The sequence below is a fragment of the Ruditapes philippinarum genome, unplaced genomic scaffold, assembly GCF_026571515.1.
Source record: "Ruditapes philippinarum isolate M1 unplaced genomic scaffold, ASM2657151v2 ctg691_1_1_1_1, whole genome shotgun sequence".
NCBI classification, from domain to species: Eukaryota; Metazoa; Mollusca; class Bivalvia; order Venerida; family Veneridae; genus Ruditapes; species Ruditapes philippinarum.
In genome coordinates this window covers 12035-29043 of record NW_026859673.1, presented here as the reverse complement: position 1 = coordinate 29043, position 17009 = coordinate 12035, and the positions used below count along the sequence as shown (strand labels likewise).

Below are 17009 nucleotides of genomic sequence, written 5' to 3'. Positions count from 1 at the left end.
TTTTTAAGTCAAGGCCCCTGTGACCTTGAACTTTGACCCAGTGACCTCAAAAATCAATAGGGGTCATTTACTAAATCATGGACTACCCTCCATGCCAAATATGAAGACTGTGGGTCAAAGGAATCTCAAGTTATTGGGCGGACAAGGTTTTTTAAGTCAAGGTCCCGTGACCTTGACCTTTGACCCAGTGACCTCAAAATCAATAGGGGTCATCTACTAATCATGACTAACCTCAATGTCAAATATGAAGACTGTGGGCCAAAGGAATCTCAAGTTATTGGGCGGACAAGCTTTTTAAAGTCATGGCCCGTGACCTTGACCTTTGACCCAGTGACCCCACAATCAAAAGGGGTCATCTACTTATCATGACTAACCTCCATGCCAAATATGAAGACTGTGGGCCAAAGGAATCTCAAGTTATTGGGCGGACAAGGAAAAACCGACGGACGGACGGGGAGACGGACGGACAGCCGGACGGACCAGCTGATTCCAGTATACCCCCCTTACAACTTTGTTGTGCGGGGGTATAATTAATTACATGTCAAAAATCATCTACACCTACAACCATTTTCTCTAACCCATGGCTTGAATGGTATATAATGTTATTAATAACTGAATAAAGAAGATAGTCTTAAGCAACATTTCCATTATACTAAGGCTATATAGTGATTAATTGTCTGAAAAAAATATAGGATACCATGCAAGAGTTACTTACCCTGAGTATAACACTTCGTTGCCTGGCCAATATCATTCTGTTCAAGACACATTTCTGCAAGTTTTGCCCATTCCTCACTATCGTATGGAGCTAGATATGCTGCTATCAATGAATACTGAAAATATAAAGATATAAATATTAAATTCTAATAATAAGAATCTTAAGCGAAAGAGTTTCAACGAAGAATTACCTGCAAGGGTATATTTTGAAAGCTTGTTTTGTAAGATTAATTTGTAACATTTAACAGTCACATCCCTAGCAGAAATGATTTATGTACAATGTATATCAAGATTACATAACCCAGCAATAACAAACATACCTCAGGTTAAATTTCATCAAACTTGTTCATGGTCAGAAGTGACACAGTGCAAGCAAATGTATGGCCCTTGTAATCAGTAATTACTAATTTATCTGCAAGTGACCAACTACTAATCTAACATGATTTCTGAATCAGACTGACATAAGCGACAAATGACCATTAGACTCAACCAGCACAGAAAAATTTACCCAAACCCAAGGATCAAACCAGTGACCCCTTAATAACACATCTGAAATAAGTGGACTGACTTGCACACATTACTTTGGTTTTAAAAATCCTTTAATAACTAACAATCCTCAATCCAAATGGACCACTTCCTCCACATTATTAGTAACTTTAACATAGACACTGAAAACTTCAAACACACCTGTAATGCTTTCTGCATATCTCCCATATCTTCGTATATCATTCCTAATGTCTGAAATGGCTTGTTTGCATTTGGAGCTGAAGAAAAAATACATACAAAACTTGATAACAACATATTTTGATATTACAGATTTTACCAATATGGTCTTTCCCAAGTTAAATAAAATTTCATTCATGTTAAAGACCTATTACTTTAATTAAATTCTATTATTATTGTTACAATACATTCTATTTCATTCTTCAGAACTAGAACAATAGAATGAAATATACAAACAAAACAATTTTATAGAAACATCTCAAAGCAAACAAGATAACAAGTGCAGAAGCAAGATCAGTTCTCTATCAACTTAATCCCTCAACACTTGACTGCAACAGTATAAAATAGTTACCAAGTCTGATAATTTCTAGACACTGGTTGATGGCTTCCTCATGTTTTCCTTGAGCAAATATCATATTCACTTCACCCATCATATTCTCTAAATGACTAGGTAGATCCCATTTCTTTTTCCGTTTCTAGAAAAGTTAAATATCATCTTATCGTTTGCTGCATGTTTGTAATGATGATGACAAAATGGTGATAATTATGACATACTGGTTAACATAATCAGAAGTTGCTGTTGATTATGACAAGCTGATGATGATGACATACTGATGGTGATATGTGACGTTTTAACAGTAAATGCCAACCTATGACATATATCAGGTTATTCTCCCAAAAGGGCCGGTTTGGTGTTTCCTAAACCCATAGAAAATTTCTTTCATTACTTCAATTTTCTTAAAGCTGATAAATTACAAGCCTCTTTAGTCCCTGATTAGGTTCAAACTTACAGTGGTGAGATTGAAGAAGACAAACTTTACCACCTCATGATTTTTTTTATTTATTTTTTTTTCTAAAAATATGTTAAGTTTAAACAAATTGAATTTCTTTTTCAAATAATCATAACAAGAGGGCCATGATGGCCCTGAAGTCGCTCACCTGTATATCAGTTTAAACCCCAGGGCTTTTATTTGAACATACTTGGTAGACAGACACCCATTAGAAGATGTTTCATGCTAAACATCTAAGGTCTAGCTGGTCAAGTTTTTTCTTTATACATATAGTTAAAAAACAATGACACACCTGGGGCAGGGCCAGTTTTGACCCAAGGGCTTTTATTTGAACAATCTTTGTAGACACTTACTAGAAAATGTTTCATGCTGAATATCTAAACTCTAGCTATTCGGGTTTTTTCATAGAAGATTTTTAAGTTTTTGTTATACACATATAAGGAAAATCAATGTCACCGGGGCGGGGCCAATTTTGACCCCAGGGCTTTTATTTGAACAAACTTTGTAGACACTCACTAGAAGATGCTTCGTGCTTAATATCTAAACTCTAGCTATTTGAGTTTTTTCAAAGAAGATTTTTTAAGTTTTTGTTATACACATACAGCGATCTGCTGAGGACGCGATTTTGCGCCATTGGCGCTAAAAAAAATGAGAATGGCGCAGGAAAATCGGCAGCAAAGGGCCATGGGCGCATCTAAAATCTGTGCCAGACTTATAAGAAAACAAAACTGTCTGCTGGGTTATTTAGTCATCCAGTCAAAACTGGTACCAACAGCAACATGTTACCCATGCTCCTGTAATTACGCATATTCTTGAGTTTATCCATTCCCCTATGCTTTTGTCCATGTTATCTACTTACAGCATTTCTCTCATAATCCCTTTCCCACACAGATACTCATTTCTACTACCGTAAATTTAATCCAAAAAAAACAAACAAACAAATTAATTTAAAATGATTATCAGTAACTGAAAAAAAAAAGTGTTGCTATTTTAAGAAATGCTGCAAGTTACAGTATAATCTGACAGGTGTTCAACTTGATCAACCCTAAGGTCACTCAAGTTCACGCAAGTTTTGGCTGATGAAGTGTAAAAAAAGATGTATATTTCGTCATCAGAATATTTGACAGGGTGATTAACCAATCAGAAAAACATTGTGCATGACTTTTTTCATGATCAAAAGGTCTGTCGGCAAATGTCTTTGATGTATGCTGTCTACACAGAGGCATACAAGGGGCAATAAAATTCGTCAATATATAGTGGTAAGGGACATTTGGTGCAAAGTAGGAACAATTAAATGGATAATGCACAATATAAGACATTAAAAGTAAGAACCAGCAATTATGTGAAAAAATTTGCATATCAAATTTTTGAGCAGCCATTTAAAAAATATTTTGCCTGCAATTAGTTAGAAAGTTACCATGTAGGCATATATTTTTAATTATTGGTTAAGTACTGAATTATAAGTGAACGACTTGTCATAAAATATGACTTAAGTTTTATTACCAGGGAAATTCAATTATCTACAATTTTACTTTTTAACAGTTATTTTGGTCAATGTTTATTTATGTTCCCAAGGCCCATACTTTGGTAAAAATGGCCCATCATTTTCAGACCAAGTGGGCCCAGGGCCCAGTTCTTTCAAATTCTTGGCAGATCTCTGCATATATAAGGAAAATGAATGACCCCCGGAGTGGGGCCAATTTTGACCCCAGGGCTTTTATTACAACAAACTTGGTAGACACTCACTAGAAGATGTTTCAAGCTTAGTATCTAAACTCTAGCTATTTGTTTTTTTTCAAAGAAGATTTTTTAAGTTTTTGCTATACACATTTAAGAAAAATCAATGACCCCCGGGGCAGGGCCAATTTTGACCCCAGGGCTTTTATTTGAACAAACTTGGTAGACATCCATTAGAACATGTTTCATGCTAAATATCTTAGCTCTAGCTCTTTGGGTTCTTTAAAATAAGATTTTTTAAGTTTTTACTATATGGATATAGGGAAAATCAATGACCCCCTGGGGCTGGGCCAATTTTGACCCAAGGGCTTTTATTTGAACAAACTTGGTAAACACCCATTAGAGGATGTTTCATGCTAAATATCTTAACTCTAGGTCTTTGGGTTCTCTAAAAGAAGATTTTTTAAGTTTTTACTATATGCATATAGGGAAAATCAATGACCCCCTGGGGCGGGGCCAATTTTGACCCCAGGGCTTTTATTTGAACAAACTTGGTAGACACCCATTAGAGGATGTTTCATGCTAAATATCTTAGCTCTAGGTATTTGGGTTCTTTACAAGAAGATTTTTAAGTTTTTGCAATACACATATAAGGAAAATCAATGACCCCCGGAGCGGGGCCAATTTTGACCCCAGGGCTTTTATTTGAACAAACTTGGTAGACATCCATTAGAACATGTTTCATGCTAAATATCTTAGCTCTAGCTCTTTGGGTGCTTAAAAAGAAGATTTTTTAAGTTTTTACTATATGCATATAGGGAAAATCAATGACCCCTGGGGCGGGGCCAATTTTGACCCCAGGACTTTTATTTGAACAAACTTGGTAGACACCCATTAGAGGATGTTTCATGCTAAATATCTTAGCTATAGGTCTTTGGGTTCTTTTAAAGAAGATTTTTTATGGTTTTACTATATGCATATAGGGAAAATCAATGACCCCCTGGGGCGGGGCCAATTTTGACCCCAGGGCTTTTATTTGAACAAACTTGGTAGACACTCACTAAAAGATGTTTCATGCCAAATATCTAAGCTCTAGCTCTTTGGATTTTTTAGAATAAGATATTTAAAGTTTTTTCTATTGGTTGCCATGGCAACGGAATTAAATTCTTTGAATAATTTTCAAAGGTGACCACCAAAGGAACATTCATGTGAAGTTTGGATGAAATTGGCTTAGTGGTTTATGAGGAAATGTCATTTAAAGTAAAAGTTTATGGACGACAGACGGACGGACAGACGCCAGACGGACGCGGGACGAAAAGCGATCACAAAAGCTCACCCTGTCACTTTGTGACAGGTGAGCTAAAAATGCTTTAGACAAGGAAAATTCTGAAATCAGAAACTTAAAGGGAAAAGTAATTAACCATAGTTTTTTTTCTAAAACATCTTCATTGTATTCTTATAATAGATATAAAATTTTACCTTTCCTGGTCGTCTCTTCTGAGGTTGCTTTTGTTCTGCAAGAGGAAAATACAATAAATCTCATATATGTAACACATAATTGCCTCTATATACCTTTATAATGATTTATTATTTGTGCAAGTCTGACATTTATCTTGCCAAGAAATCCTCCTTGTACGTTAACAGGACACATGAATGGTTTGAAAATAAAACTGATACATTTGTTTGATGCAAGAAGGCATTTTGGTCAATATTCCTATCTTATAACAAAGCACTGCACATCTTAACAATGCAAATATTACAATAAAACTTAGTAAAAAATATTCAACATTTTTCCTACATAAATGTTTTATGCATATTTACTTTTATCTTTATCCTGATCATCTTTAGAAAACTCCCCTGTGTCCATCACATCTTCAGTTCCCTGTACATCCTCCAACCCAGTGTCAGTGGCTGCATCAGGTACCTGGTTCTCTTTCTCCATTTGCTCACTAAACTCCAAAAATGATATCTTACCTGAAATAAACAAAAACTGTCACCTTAACATATCTAATCAGACTTGTGATGTTACAGTTTCAAACAGAAAATGTTTATTACTGATTTATGAAGTCATTTTTGAAATGTGTTAATTTATATACAAAACCTGTTAAAAGCCACAATGTATGCTGATCCTTAACCTGAAATTAATTTTGGGTAATAAAACTGCCTTGCTTTGATTATGGAACTTAAAAGGATTTCAATGCCAATATTACAAAACACCAGATAGATTAACCCTTTCCCCCATGAGCATATTGTGAAAAATGGCCGTTTTCACTGAAGAGCCTCCTCTTACAAGTTCAAACTGCTATGAAACTATGAAAAAAGCTTCAATAGTGAATACTTATCAAACTTGGCACAAATGTTGACTGGACCATTGCCTTTGTAACGACATGCTCAGTCTTAAATTTCCTGTCACCATGGCAATGAGGGGACATATCAAAATTGCCAAAAATAACTATTTTGCCTCGATTTTTCCATCAAAATTTATTTCAAAGTGCTGCAACTTCTCAAGGGATTGAGATAGAGTCAAGGGCTTTTCAGCATTGGTTACACGTTACCTAATGATCGACCTGGGGTCATTTTAAGCCTCTCACAAGACCAAAATTTTCTTGGCGATGAGGGGGACTCCGCCCCCCTTCTAACCCCCCAAACAGAAGGGGGCACATCCCCCTTGGCAACCCCCTGATGTATCTTTTGGAGGGGGGGGGGGGGGGGCGGCGCCGAAAAAAGTGCTCACTTTTTTTAGCAACATTTCTCTAAGAAAACATGTGTTTGGGGCCCAAATAGGATATTTTTTCACTATTTCAGGCCTAAACAAGATTGCATTTGAGAAAAATGCTATGCCACCGCATTAATACAACACTAAATAGTAGTGTAGGAACAGATTTTTTTTTGTTTCTATACAATTGAAGATTGTCATAATGCATAGATCCCTGACCTATCTAATTCTTATTATCAGATTAGTGATTAAATCTATTGTTAATCAAATAAAAGATCAGAGCAGGAATATATCAATGCACTTGAGTCTAGTGAATTTGGTGGTGAAGGTCATATTTCACGCAGCCTAAATTTCATGACTACATCAAAGGACAACACAGTAAGACACTTTGTCAAAATCTAGGTAAGCTGATATCAAAGTCCACTTTACATCTTAATCTGTGCACATGGTTCAAATTTCATAGCTGTAGATCAAAGCACAAGAAAGTAGGTCACATTATCAAAATCTAGGTCACCTTGACCCCAGGGCTATAATTTGAACAATCTGGGTAGAGGTCTACCAGACAATGCCTTATGCAAAATATCTATGCTCTATGCCTTTTGGGTCCTTATAAGAAGGTATTTTAAGTTTTAACTATATGTACATATAGTGAAAATCAATGACCCCTGGGGCGGGGCCGATTTTGACCCCAGGGCTATAATTTGAACAATCTTGGTAAGGGTCTACCAGACAATGCCTTATGCAAAATATCTAAGCTCTAGCCCTTTTGGGTCTTTACAAGAAAGTATTTTAAGTTTTTACTATATGTACATACAGTGAAAATCAATGACCCCCGGGCGGGGCCCATTTGGACCCCAGGGCTATAATTTGAACAATCTGGGTAGAGGTCTACCAGACAATGCCTTATGCAAAATATATAAGCTCTAGGCCTTTTGGGTCTTTACAAGAAGGTATTTTTAGTTTTTACTATATGTACATATAGTGAAAATCAATGACCCCTGGGGCGGGGCCGATTTTGACCCCAGGGCTATAATTTGAACAATCTTGGTAGAGGTCTACCAGACAATGCCTTATGCAAAATATCTAAGCTCTAGGCCTTTGGGTCTTTACAAGAAGATTTTTTAAATTTATTCTTATAATTCCTTTCGGTTGCCATGGCAACCAGATTTCTGCATGGAATGAAATTCTTTGAACAACTTTGGAAGCCCTTCACCCAAGGATCATTCCTGCCAAGTTTGGTTTAAATTGGACTAGTGGTTTTTCACAAGAAGATTTTTTAAGTTCACTATATAATCTATATAAACACACACACACACAAAAACAAACACACACACAGTGTGAATCGCTATATGCCACCGCATCGCAGATGCTGCGGTGGCATAAAAAAGGGGGGGGGGGGTCGAAAGTGCGTTGTGTCGCGTATATTTGAGGTAAAGGGTTAATAGAATCTTTCATTGGGTTAGATAGAGGATACTCAGGATAGGGAAACCCCAACCCATGGGAATGAGCCTTGATATGTCAACATTTATAATTCAAACAATACACTTATTTATCAATCAGATGATAATTGGACGCCAACATGGAACCACTTATCTAATTTCTAACAACATGAGACTGAAAACATGTCTCACAAATATTAAATTTCAAAGCAATCTTTTGTATATATGAAAACTAAACAATGAGTCATTAAATAATTGTTAAATTTCATACCAGACAGGTATTGCAATGTTAGTTCCATACTGGCAGGAAATGTTAGGATGGTGGCGCCAGTTCTATCAGTGGTCTGTACAACTGTGGCTTTAGAAGTTCCCGGACCAGGATCAGAATCGTGTTTTCCTTGAGGAACGGTGAATCCCAGACTCTCAGCTGTCACATTGGTAACAAGAAGTGAATCATCTATCAAAGGCTCTTCTTCATCATCTGACATCTGTACCAGACCTCGTACCTACACAAAATAGTAAAATATGGGAGAATATGTTAGTGCAATCTTACTTGTCTATTAACAATCTCCAATCAGATTTACAAATACAAAGTCTAGTGAAAGCCTGATAATATTTTTCTATTTTTAGCTCTGGCATCCTCTTTGTGCAAAGAAGCAGGACATGCTGGTGATATGCACAACCAGGGTTAGTACTGCATCACTCCTGTGAAGTTACATCAAATTCCCGCCAGCAGTTTGACCTGTGTTAGCCGGTCAAGATTTTTATAATTTTAGCTCCAGAATCTATTTTGTGCAGTAAAGGGATACATGCCGGTGCTATGTGCTACTAGGGTTGGTACTGACCAATCCTGTAAATGTTCATAGATTTTATGGCAGCAGTTTGACCTGTGAAAGCCTGACTACGTTTTTCTATTGATGCAGTGATAACATTTTACTTGACCTGTCTATGCCAAAGTTTTGAAATTTGCTTAAATTGTTGTAACTTTGATATTATCTTATATACAGTCCTAACAGTATAACACTGACAAATCTTATCTTAAAGTAAATTAAAGTTTCTTACTGTGAAATTAAACTCAGAGCTGTTTAAGAACCAACCTAGGTATAAAAGGGGGGTAATGGCTGGTGGGTTGTTTCCCTTGAATTTTCAGACTGTATTGTATTCAGCAAAGAGACAGATTTTTGAAAGTATTTGATGTAAAAATGTTTTTTACCAATGAAAAAATCCTATATGAAGCTTAATAAGTTAATAATCTATCAGTCTAGATAAGAAATTTCAAAATGTATCAAAGAAATAGGTTCTTATATTTATTTAAAAACAATTCAAATTTGAACAAAGTGAGGAGTTAATTATGTAAATAACCATGTGACCACACTGATTGTATAAACACAGCAATGTGATCATATGGCAACCCATGCACATGCAATAAGTACAATGTATTACTGACTTTTTAATCATATGATTTTTCTAAGTTTTGTACTATTATCTGAATGACCGATGGTCAGTTATAACCATAACACTATTAAATATATATAAGTTTTATTCCAAGTACTAGAGCATGTTTACATGTTAAAGCATTCTTTATCAAACTGAGTTAAACCAGAGTATATCATATTACACAACACCCCCTTACTAAAAAGCCTGTAAGTTCATTCATTTATTACCTCAAATATTTCATTAACAACAATTTAAACTCTGTGAGAAAATGTGAAATGTAACCTAAATATCAATTATGTTTTTAAACACACATTATTGAATAATCATTAAATCCTGTCAACATGTAAACATTTGTTAAATCAAGATCAACATTACAAATTTATTCTATCTGGGTGTTTACTCAGCCTGCCTGATCTAGTAATTACACCTGCACCACACTTGTTTATCTACATAATTAGACACTGAATTAGTTGGTACTGTAGACAATAAAGTTTTTGAGGTCTTATAATTTTCATTGAAAGGAATACCTATTTCTTTATCAAAGTCAACTCGTTTATGCAACTTAACTAAACTACGGTAGATTTCGGTGTCTTAACTATAATAGATCGTGGTCGCTAAGCTTTCTTAATTACTCTACCTTCTATATATGTACTCTGTCCCCTTTCTTTAATGAAGGCAAATTTTGTGCACATCTTTTTATGTCAAAATTTTGCTTAGCGTTAGCACAGTATGTTTTCTCTCTATTTTGAAGTACTTTATAGTTTATATTGTTTATTTATTGTCTCGATAATATTGAACTACCGCCACCGAAGACAATAATTCTATATATCGTGAAAAGTAATCTACTACTGATAAATATGTATGCCTAATTCTCATCGATTTGTGCCTTCTCATCGATTCGTGACCTAAATAATTGTCTGATACAAATACTTCTGCAAGGACATACACCATCCGTAAACTACACAAGTTTTATTAGACACTCTATTTGACAATTCTATCCAATCAAAATGCAAAATTGAACAGGTGTAAATGAGCGTACCCTACAATCAGCTGATGACCTCATTACTTTAAAATATTCGATATTGATGTTTTAATTTATCAAACACACTTACAATTAAGCCAAAAAAATATTCATTATGCTACAAAAATTTACTTAAGACTTTGAAACATATATTGATCAGATCGGGCTGAAAATAACCATGCAAATATTTAGTGGTGTGAGCCCCTATATATTGATGATGTCACAGAGTGAATCGGATTTCACGAATCGATGGGTAAGCGTCCAGCTGAGCAAGACACTCATGGTTGACATGTTCAGATGCTCTAATCTTTGAGCAGTTGTTTTTAAAAGTAATTTAAAGTTTTTGAACTTTTAGATAATGAATTTATTTAACAAGTGCACTAATTGAACTGTATGTATGTCTGATATTTGTTGTGCAGGTGCAATTTTTCCAAATATTAAAAGAGTCACGAATCGATGAGAGAAAAGCATATGTTCGCGCCAATGAAAAAGATCTGAACCTAATCTTGACCAACTTCTATAAATAGGAAATGGAGTAGATATCATTGGTTCTCTTTTGTCATTTTGAAATTTTGCACAAATGTCACAATTCTGAATCATTTGCTGTATGTCACAGTGCCTTGCCCTTGCTCTACATTTATGATGTTGAAATGCCTTGGTGAGCTTGGTGTAAACATAGACAGAATGTCTAGTCTCATGTCTGGTGGAATAACAAGTCTGCCATTTCTCATTAACAAACTTTTATTCACAGTAATTTCTGACCTATAAAGTTTATACAATTTGGCAATTTCACACGATTCTGTATTAGGCGACCCATTATAGGTATATTCAATTAATTTGCTGCACATATAGTCAGATTTTTGTTTTGATTTAATTTCCTCCAGCCTTTTTTCTGTAGCTGGGAGTCTGGTGACAACTGAGTCAACATACAATTCGGTTTCATTACAATTTTGATAGTCAGTAAATGTTAAGGTGTCACATTCAGCATGCGACAAGTAATCAGGATTAATGATCAACATTATTTTTTGTCCAATCACATTGTACTATTTTTCAAATTTCTGCTAAGTCTAACTGTGGTTAATATGTACTAACTAAATAAAATTTACTTAATCTGTCGTCTAACCAGTCTAACAAATTTCAATAATGCATTATATTAGGGAGGAGTTTGAGGTGTGATTTGCACTCTGAATTGTAAAATATCTAGGTTAGCAAAACAATGCCAAGTAAAAAACAATTAAGCGAGGTCAGATGTTACTAAATGTGAGGATACAATCAATTAATTTATTACATAGATAATACATGTTGGGCATGCAGAGACAAATGATTACATAGTAACGTTTTTATTTCCTTTTAAATCTAAGAAAAATGTCTGTTATAAATTACTGACTGTTTTAAACTTCTTTCTTTTTTCTAGAAAATGTTACCAAGACATAATTTTCTTTCAGTTGAATGGAATGAACTGCATTAACAATCCTTGATCTTAAGAATACAATGACTGGAAAACTCATTGTAAATGGACCCCCTCCACCTGTAAACCTAGATTGAATGAGCAAATCAATAGAGATTTTAAATGTTAGTGAATAACTTAAAGCTAATAACGAATTTGTATAAATTATTAATCTAATGTATTTTCTCACATTTTCCATTTATTTATAAAGGATGTACACATTTCATTAACTCCATTGTTTTTACCTAATTGCATCATTTTCCTCGCTGTTTTTTTTCCAGATATTCTATAGAGACAGGTATAAATTCTGTGACATTTCAGTAAAAAATGTGCCTGATTATTTGTTGAGAGGGCATTTATTTAGCTTATCTAAATGTGATATGTTAGAAACTTGACAAGGTGTAGACATCTTGTAGAGCGAAAGGGCGGAGCTATCGGTGATTTAGTGAAATGCCTTGTTTTTGGTTGAAAAAACTAGAACTATCACTAAATGTGATTAATACCCCCACAAGTCTGCTTCAAAAATGAGGATGTTACTAGTAACAGAATATCTTGTAATGGAATTGAAACATAGAGTTATGGTTGTGGGCAATTAAAGATAATTGTGGTTCATGTATGTTGCATTTCCTTTCAATGTGGTTGGCCATTGATGAAGTTTAATTGAATTACTCTGTAATAAGTCCAGAAAGACAAAGAAAAAGAACAAAGGGCAATAACTCTATAAATACTGAAGATAGAGTTATAGTTCTTGTGCACTGCACTTCCTCTTATTGTGCTTGACCATTGTATGAAGTTGTTTTGAATTCCAACCAGTACGTTTTAAATTATGCTCCGGAACAAGGAAAAGTATCAAAGGGCAGTAACTCTGTATTTTGTCAAAATGGAGTTATGGCTCTTGTGCACTGCACTTCCTTTTAATGTCCTTGACAACTGTATGAAGTTGTACTGAATTCCAAACAGTAGTTTTCAAGTTATGCTCTGGACAAGGAAAAGTAACAAAGGGCAATAACTCTGTAATTAGTCAAGATTAAGTTATGGTTCTTGTGCACTGCACTTCCCCTTATTGTGCTTGACCATTGTATGAAGTTGTTTTGAATTCCAACCAGTAGTTTTCAAGTCATGCTCTGGACAAGGAAAAGTAACAAAGGGCAGTAACTCTGTAATTAGTCAAGATGGAGTTATGGTTCTTATGCACTGCACTTCCTCTCAATGTGCTTGACCATTGTATGAAGTTATAATGAATTCCAACAATAAGTCTTCAAGTTATGGTCCGGACAAAAGAAAGCAATGGAAAAGTAACAAAGGGCATAACTCTGTAATTAGTCAAGATGGAGTTATGGTTCTTGTGCACTGCACTTCCCCTTATTGTGCTTGGCCATTGTATGAAGTTGTTTTTGAATTCCAACCAGTAGTTTTAAAGTCATGCTCTGGACAAGGAAAAAACAAAGGGCAGTAACTCTGTAATAAGTCAAAATGGAGTTATGGGTTCTTGTGCACTGCACTTCCTCTCAATGTGCTTGACCATTGTATGAAGTTATAATGAATTCCAACAATTAGTCTTCAAGTTATGGTCCGGACAAAAGAAAGCAATGGAAAAGTAATAAAGGGCAATAACTCTGTAATTACTTTAGATAGAGTTATGGTTCTTATGCACTGCACTTCCTCTCAATGTGCTTGACCATTGTATGTAGTTATATTGAATTCCAACCATTAGTCTTCAAGTTATGGTCCGGACAAAAAAAAGAAGGCAATGGAAAAGCAACAAAGGGCAATAACTCTGTAATTACTTTAGATAGAGTTATGGTTCTTGTGCACTGCACTTCCCCTTATTGTGTTTGACAATTGTATGAAGTTGTTTTGAATTCCAACCAGTAGTTTTCAAGTTATGCCCGGGACAAGGAAAATTAACAAAGGGCAATAACTCTGTAATTAGTCAAGATAGAGTTATGGTTCTTGTGCACTGCACTTCCTCTCAATGTGCTTGACCATTGTATGTAGTTATATTGAATTCCAATCATTAGTTTTCAAGTTATGCTCCGGACAAGGAAAATGCAACGGACGTCTGGACCGACCGACCGACCGACCAACCGACCGACCACCGGGTGACTCCTATATACCCCCCAAACTTCGTTTTTGGGGGTCATAATAATGTTGATCATTAAATAGGTTAATGTTTAATAATATGCATTAACAAAAATAATTGGTCCCCTGCCACAGGCAGGCTTGACCAATTATTTTTGTTAATACATATTATTAAACACTAACCTATACATATACATCAATTTTCCAGACACAAAGCTTATCGATTAGGAGAATCTTAGATAGCAGTCTCATTCTAAATCTTTGTACCCTTACCGGTAGCCCAACAAATTGTGCGCTTTAGGGCTTTTTTTATATATACGATGGTCGCCCTTAAAGACAGACATCTATGAAATATCAGATTATAAAATCGGTCTGTCTTGCCGTCGAAAAATTGAGACTACCTTACCGGTAGATCAGTCCTAAAAGACTAACAAGACTTTTACAGTCAGTTTTGATATGGCAATGTTTTCCAATCAAAAGGTCACTATGTCGTTCAGCCCCAGTAACTACGCCTAGTGCTTCTTCAGGAACACTGTATAACCTCTGTGGGTGTAAATGCCCTTGACGCAAATGATACTGACTATATTCACCATCTAATTGCCCTAGCTTGCAAAATAGATTAGGATGCTTCTGTTTGATGTTTTCAATGGTTTGAATCTCGTCCAAATTTAATTGAATTAAATTGAGATTCTTTATAGCAGGTCTCCCTAATAAACATCCAAGGCCTAAACACCATTTTTGGGGCAGGGGCCTCATCCTTTTTCTTGGGGAAAATAGATCTATTCGTGATTTTGGCATACTTTGGGAAAAGGAGTCTCAAATTTAATGCAAACTTTTAACAAGTTCTTCAAAATAGAAAAGCAAAAAGCACTGAGAAATACTAATAAGGCAGTAAAAAACCTTAATTAAACACCTTCATTTAATTTTGTTCTAAATTCTATGGGAAATTTCAAGAATGGGGAGTTTTGAGGACCGAACTGGGGGAAAAAAGAGGCTATTTTGGTTGGGGAAGCAGCCTATATTCGGCCTCTACAAAAAAGGGTTTTTTGGCCCTGACATCTATCTATGTCTCTTACAATGTATATATTTTCTTGTTGAGTGAAAGAGTCTGTGTAAATGAACCGATGACTATCAATTTTTTGTTACCTGGGCCGTATAACAATCTGTGAGTTTTATTCAATTTTGGCTTGCCTGAAGTATTATAAAGACTTTCAGGAATAACAGTCAAATCAGCACCAGTGTCTAATTTAAAGAAGACAAACAAATCTCTCACCTGAAGTTTTATTGTCCAAAGTTCATTTGGTACACAGTCAATAGTTCCTAAATATGTAGTCTCAATATTTCGACGGCAAGACAGACCGATTTTATAATCTGATATTTCATAGATGTCTATATAAAAAAGCCCTAAAGCGCACAATTTGTTGGGCTACTAAATATGATGATGCGTCATTTGCACACAGTTCATGTACTTTTTTAGTTTTACAACACACTGCGAAATGATTATAATGTCCACATTTCCGGCATACTTTCCCAAAAGCTGCACAATGTCCTCTTGCATGATATTTATTACAATTTGAACACTGTTTATCATAGATTTTCTTCGATTGTCTAGATTGTGTTCCCGGAAATTTCTACGTCGCATCCTGCTGTCGAGAAACGTGTGGTTGCAGTACCAAACATCGTTTTGGCTTTGCCTCGTCTGTTACAGCTACATCCATTTGTGATCGAATTTGGTTTTTAACTATTTCGCTGTTTCTTACCATTGTTACGCATTTTTCGAGAGTAAGGTCTTGTTCAAGCTGCAGTTTTTCTGACAAATTTTTATCTAAAATTCCAACTTCGATTCGATCTCTTATTTACTTGTATAAAGATCTAATGAATGTCTCTACTGTTTCACCTGGCTTTTGGTTTCTCTTATGGAATTATGCTCGTTCGTGAATTATATTTTTCTTTGGATTAAAATTTTTCGTCGAATTTTGTTGAGACAGTTCCATATTTTTTTTAACATTCTGATCGTTCAAAATATTTTAATAAATTGTCAGCTTCTTTTCCCATGGTATATACCAGTGTAGGGACTTGTATATCTTCATCTTCTTTAAGAAGTTTTGAAGCTGTTCTGTAGAAAGAAAATCTTTGTTTCCACTTATTCCATTTTTTTGGGCTTGAAAAATCAAAGTTTTCTGGAGGTTGCAACTGCTCCATTTTTCTGAAATTTCTTCTAAAATTCAATGCTTTAGTTCTTTACAATATAATGTAGTCAAGCTAGTAATTTTCAATTTAATGTTAATCCGATCAACAGTGTTTTATTAATTTACAATTAAATGTAAGTCCTTTTTTTTACAATTTAATGTAAATCCTTTTCATTGTTTACAATTTAATGTAAGTCCATGTTTTTCTTCTGTACTTTTGTTGCACATGTGCCTCTCTGTTTTAACTTCTGACACCATGTACTATTATCTGAATGACCGATGGTCAGTTATAACCATAACACTGTTAAATATATATAAGTTTTATTCCAAGTACTAGAGCATAAAAAAAAAAAATTATGTTTACATGTTACAGCATTCTATCAAACTGTTATCAGAGAGACAAATCTACACTGAGTTAAACCCACGTGACTAGAGAGTATATCATATTACACAACAAGTTTTATCACAATAATCCCATTTGCATCTAATTAAGTGTTGTTCGTATTAATTTAATTAATTAATTTAAAGTGCATAAACCCAGTACATTTCACAATGATCAGAAATGACCATTCTCTCACTATTGTCAGTTAACCCATTACTTCATATACACGCCTTTTAACGCCTTTTTCACCCCCCCCCCCTCTTTTGTTGTCTCAAATGGTGAAAATATGCATTATTTAGGCCCTTAACACTTGTTTTTGTTTGAGAAATGTCGTTAAAAAAAGTGACCACTTTTTCGGCGCGGCCCCCCAACCAAAAGATTCATCAGGGGG

The 17009-nt window shown here is 35.0% G+C and overlaps 1 protein-coding gene across 1 annotated transcript in view; it reads right to left on the bottom strand.

The window, feature by feature from the left end:
* LOC132757474 (general transcription factor 3C polypeptide 3-like) overlaps positions 1-16572 on the bottom strand; it is a 43600-nt gene extending 27028 nt beyond the window's left edge. Inside the window, exons 1-7 of the mRNA XM_060748753.1 lie at positions 15321-16572; positions 8332-8566; positions 5727-5879; positions 5385-5419; positions 1790-1913; positions 1402-1478; positions 716-830 (exon numbers count right to left, since the gene is read on the bottom strand). Of these exons, the coding sequence (XP_060604736.1) occupies positions 716-830; positions 1402-1478; positions 1790-1913; positions 5385-5419; positions 5727-5879; positions 8332-8548 (721 nt within the window). The 5' untranslated portion in view covers positions 8549-8566; positions 15321-16572. The remainder of the gene's footprint in view (positions 1-715; positions 831-1401; positions 1479-1789; positions 1914-5384; positions 5420-5726; positions 5880-8331; positions 8567-15320) is intronic.
* Between the last annotated feature and the right edge of the window lie 437 nt (positions 16573-17009).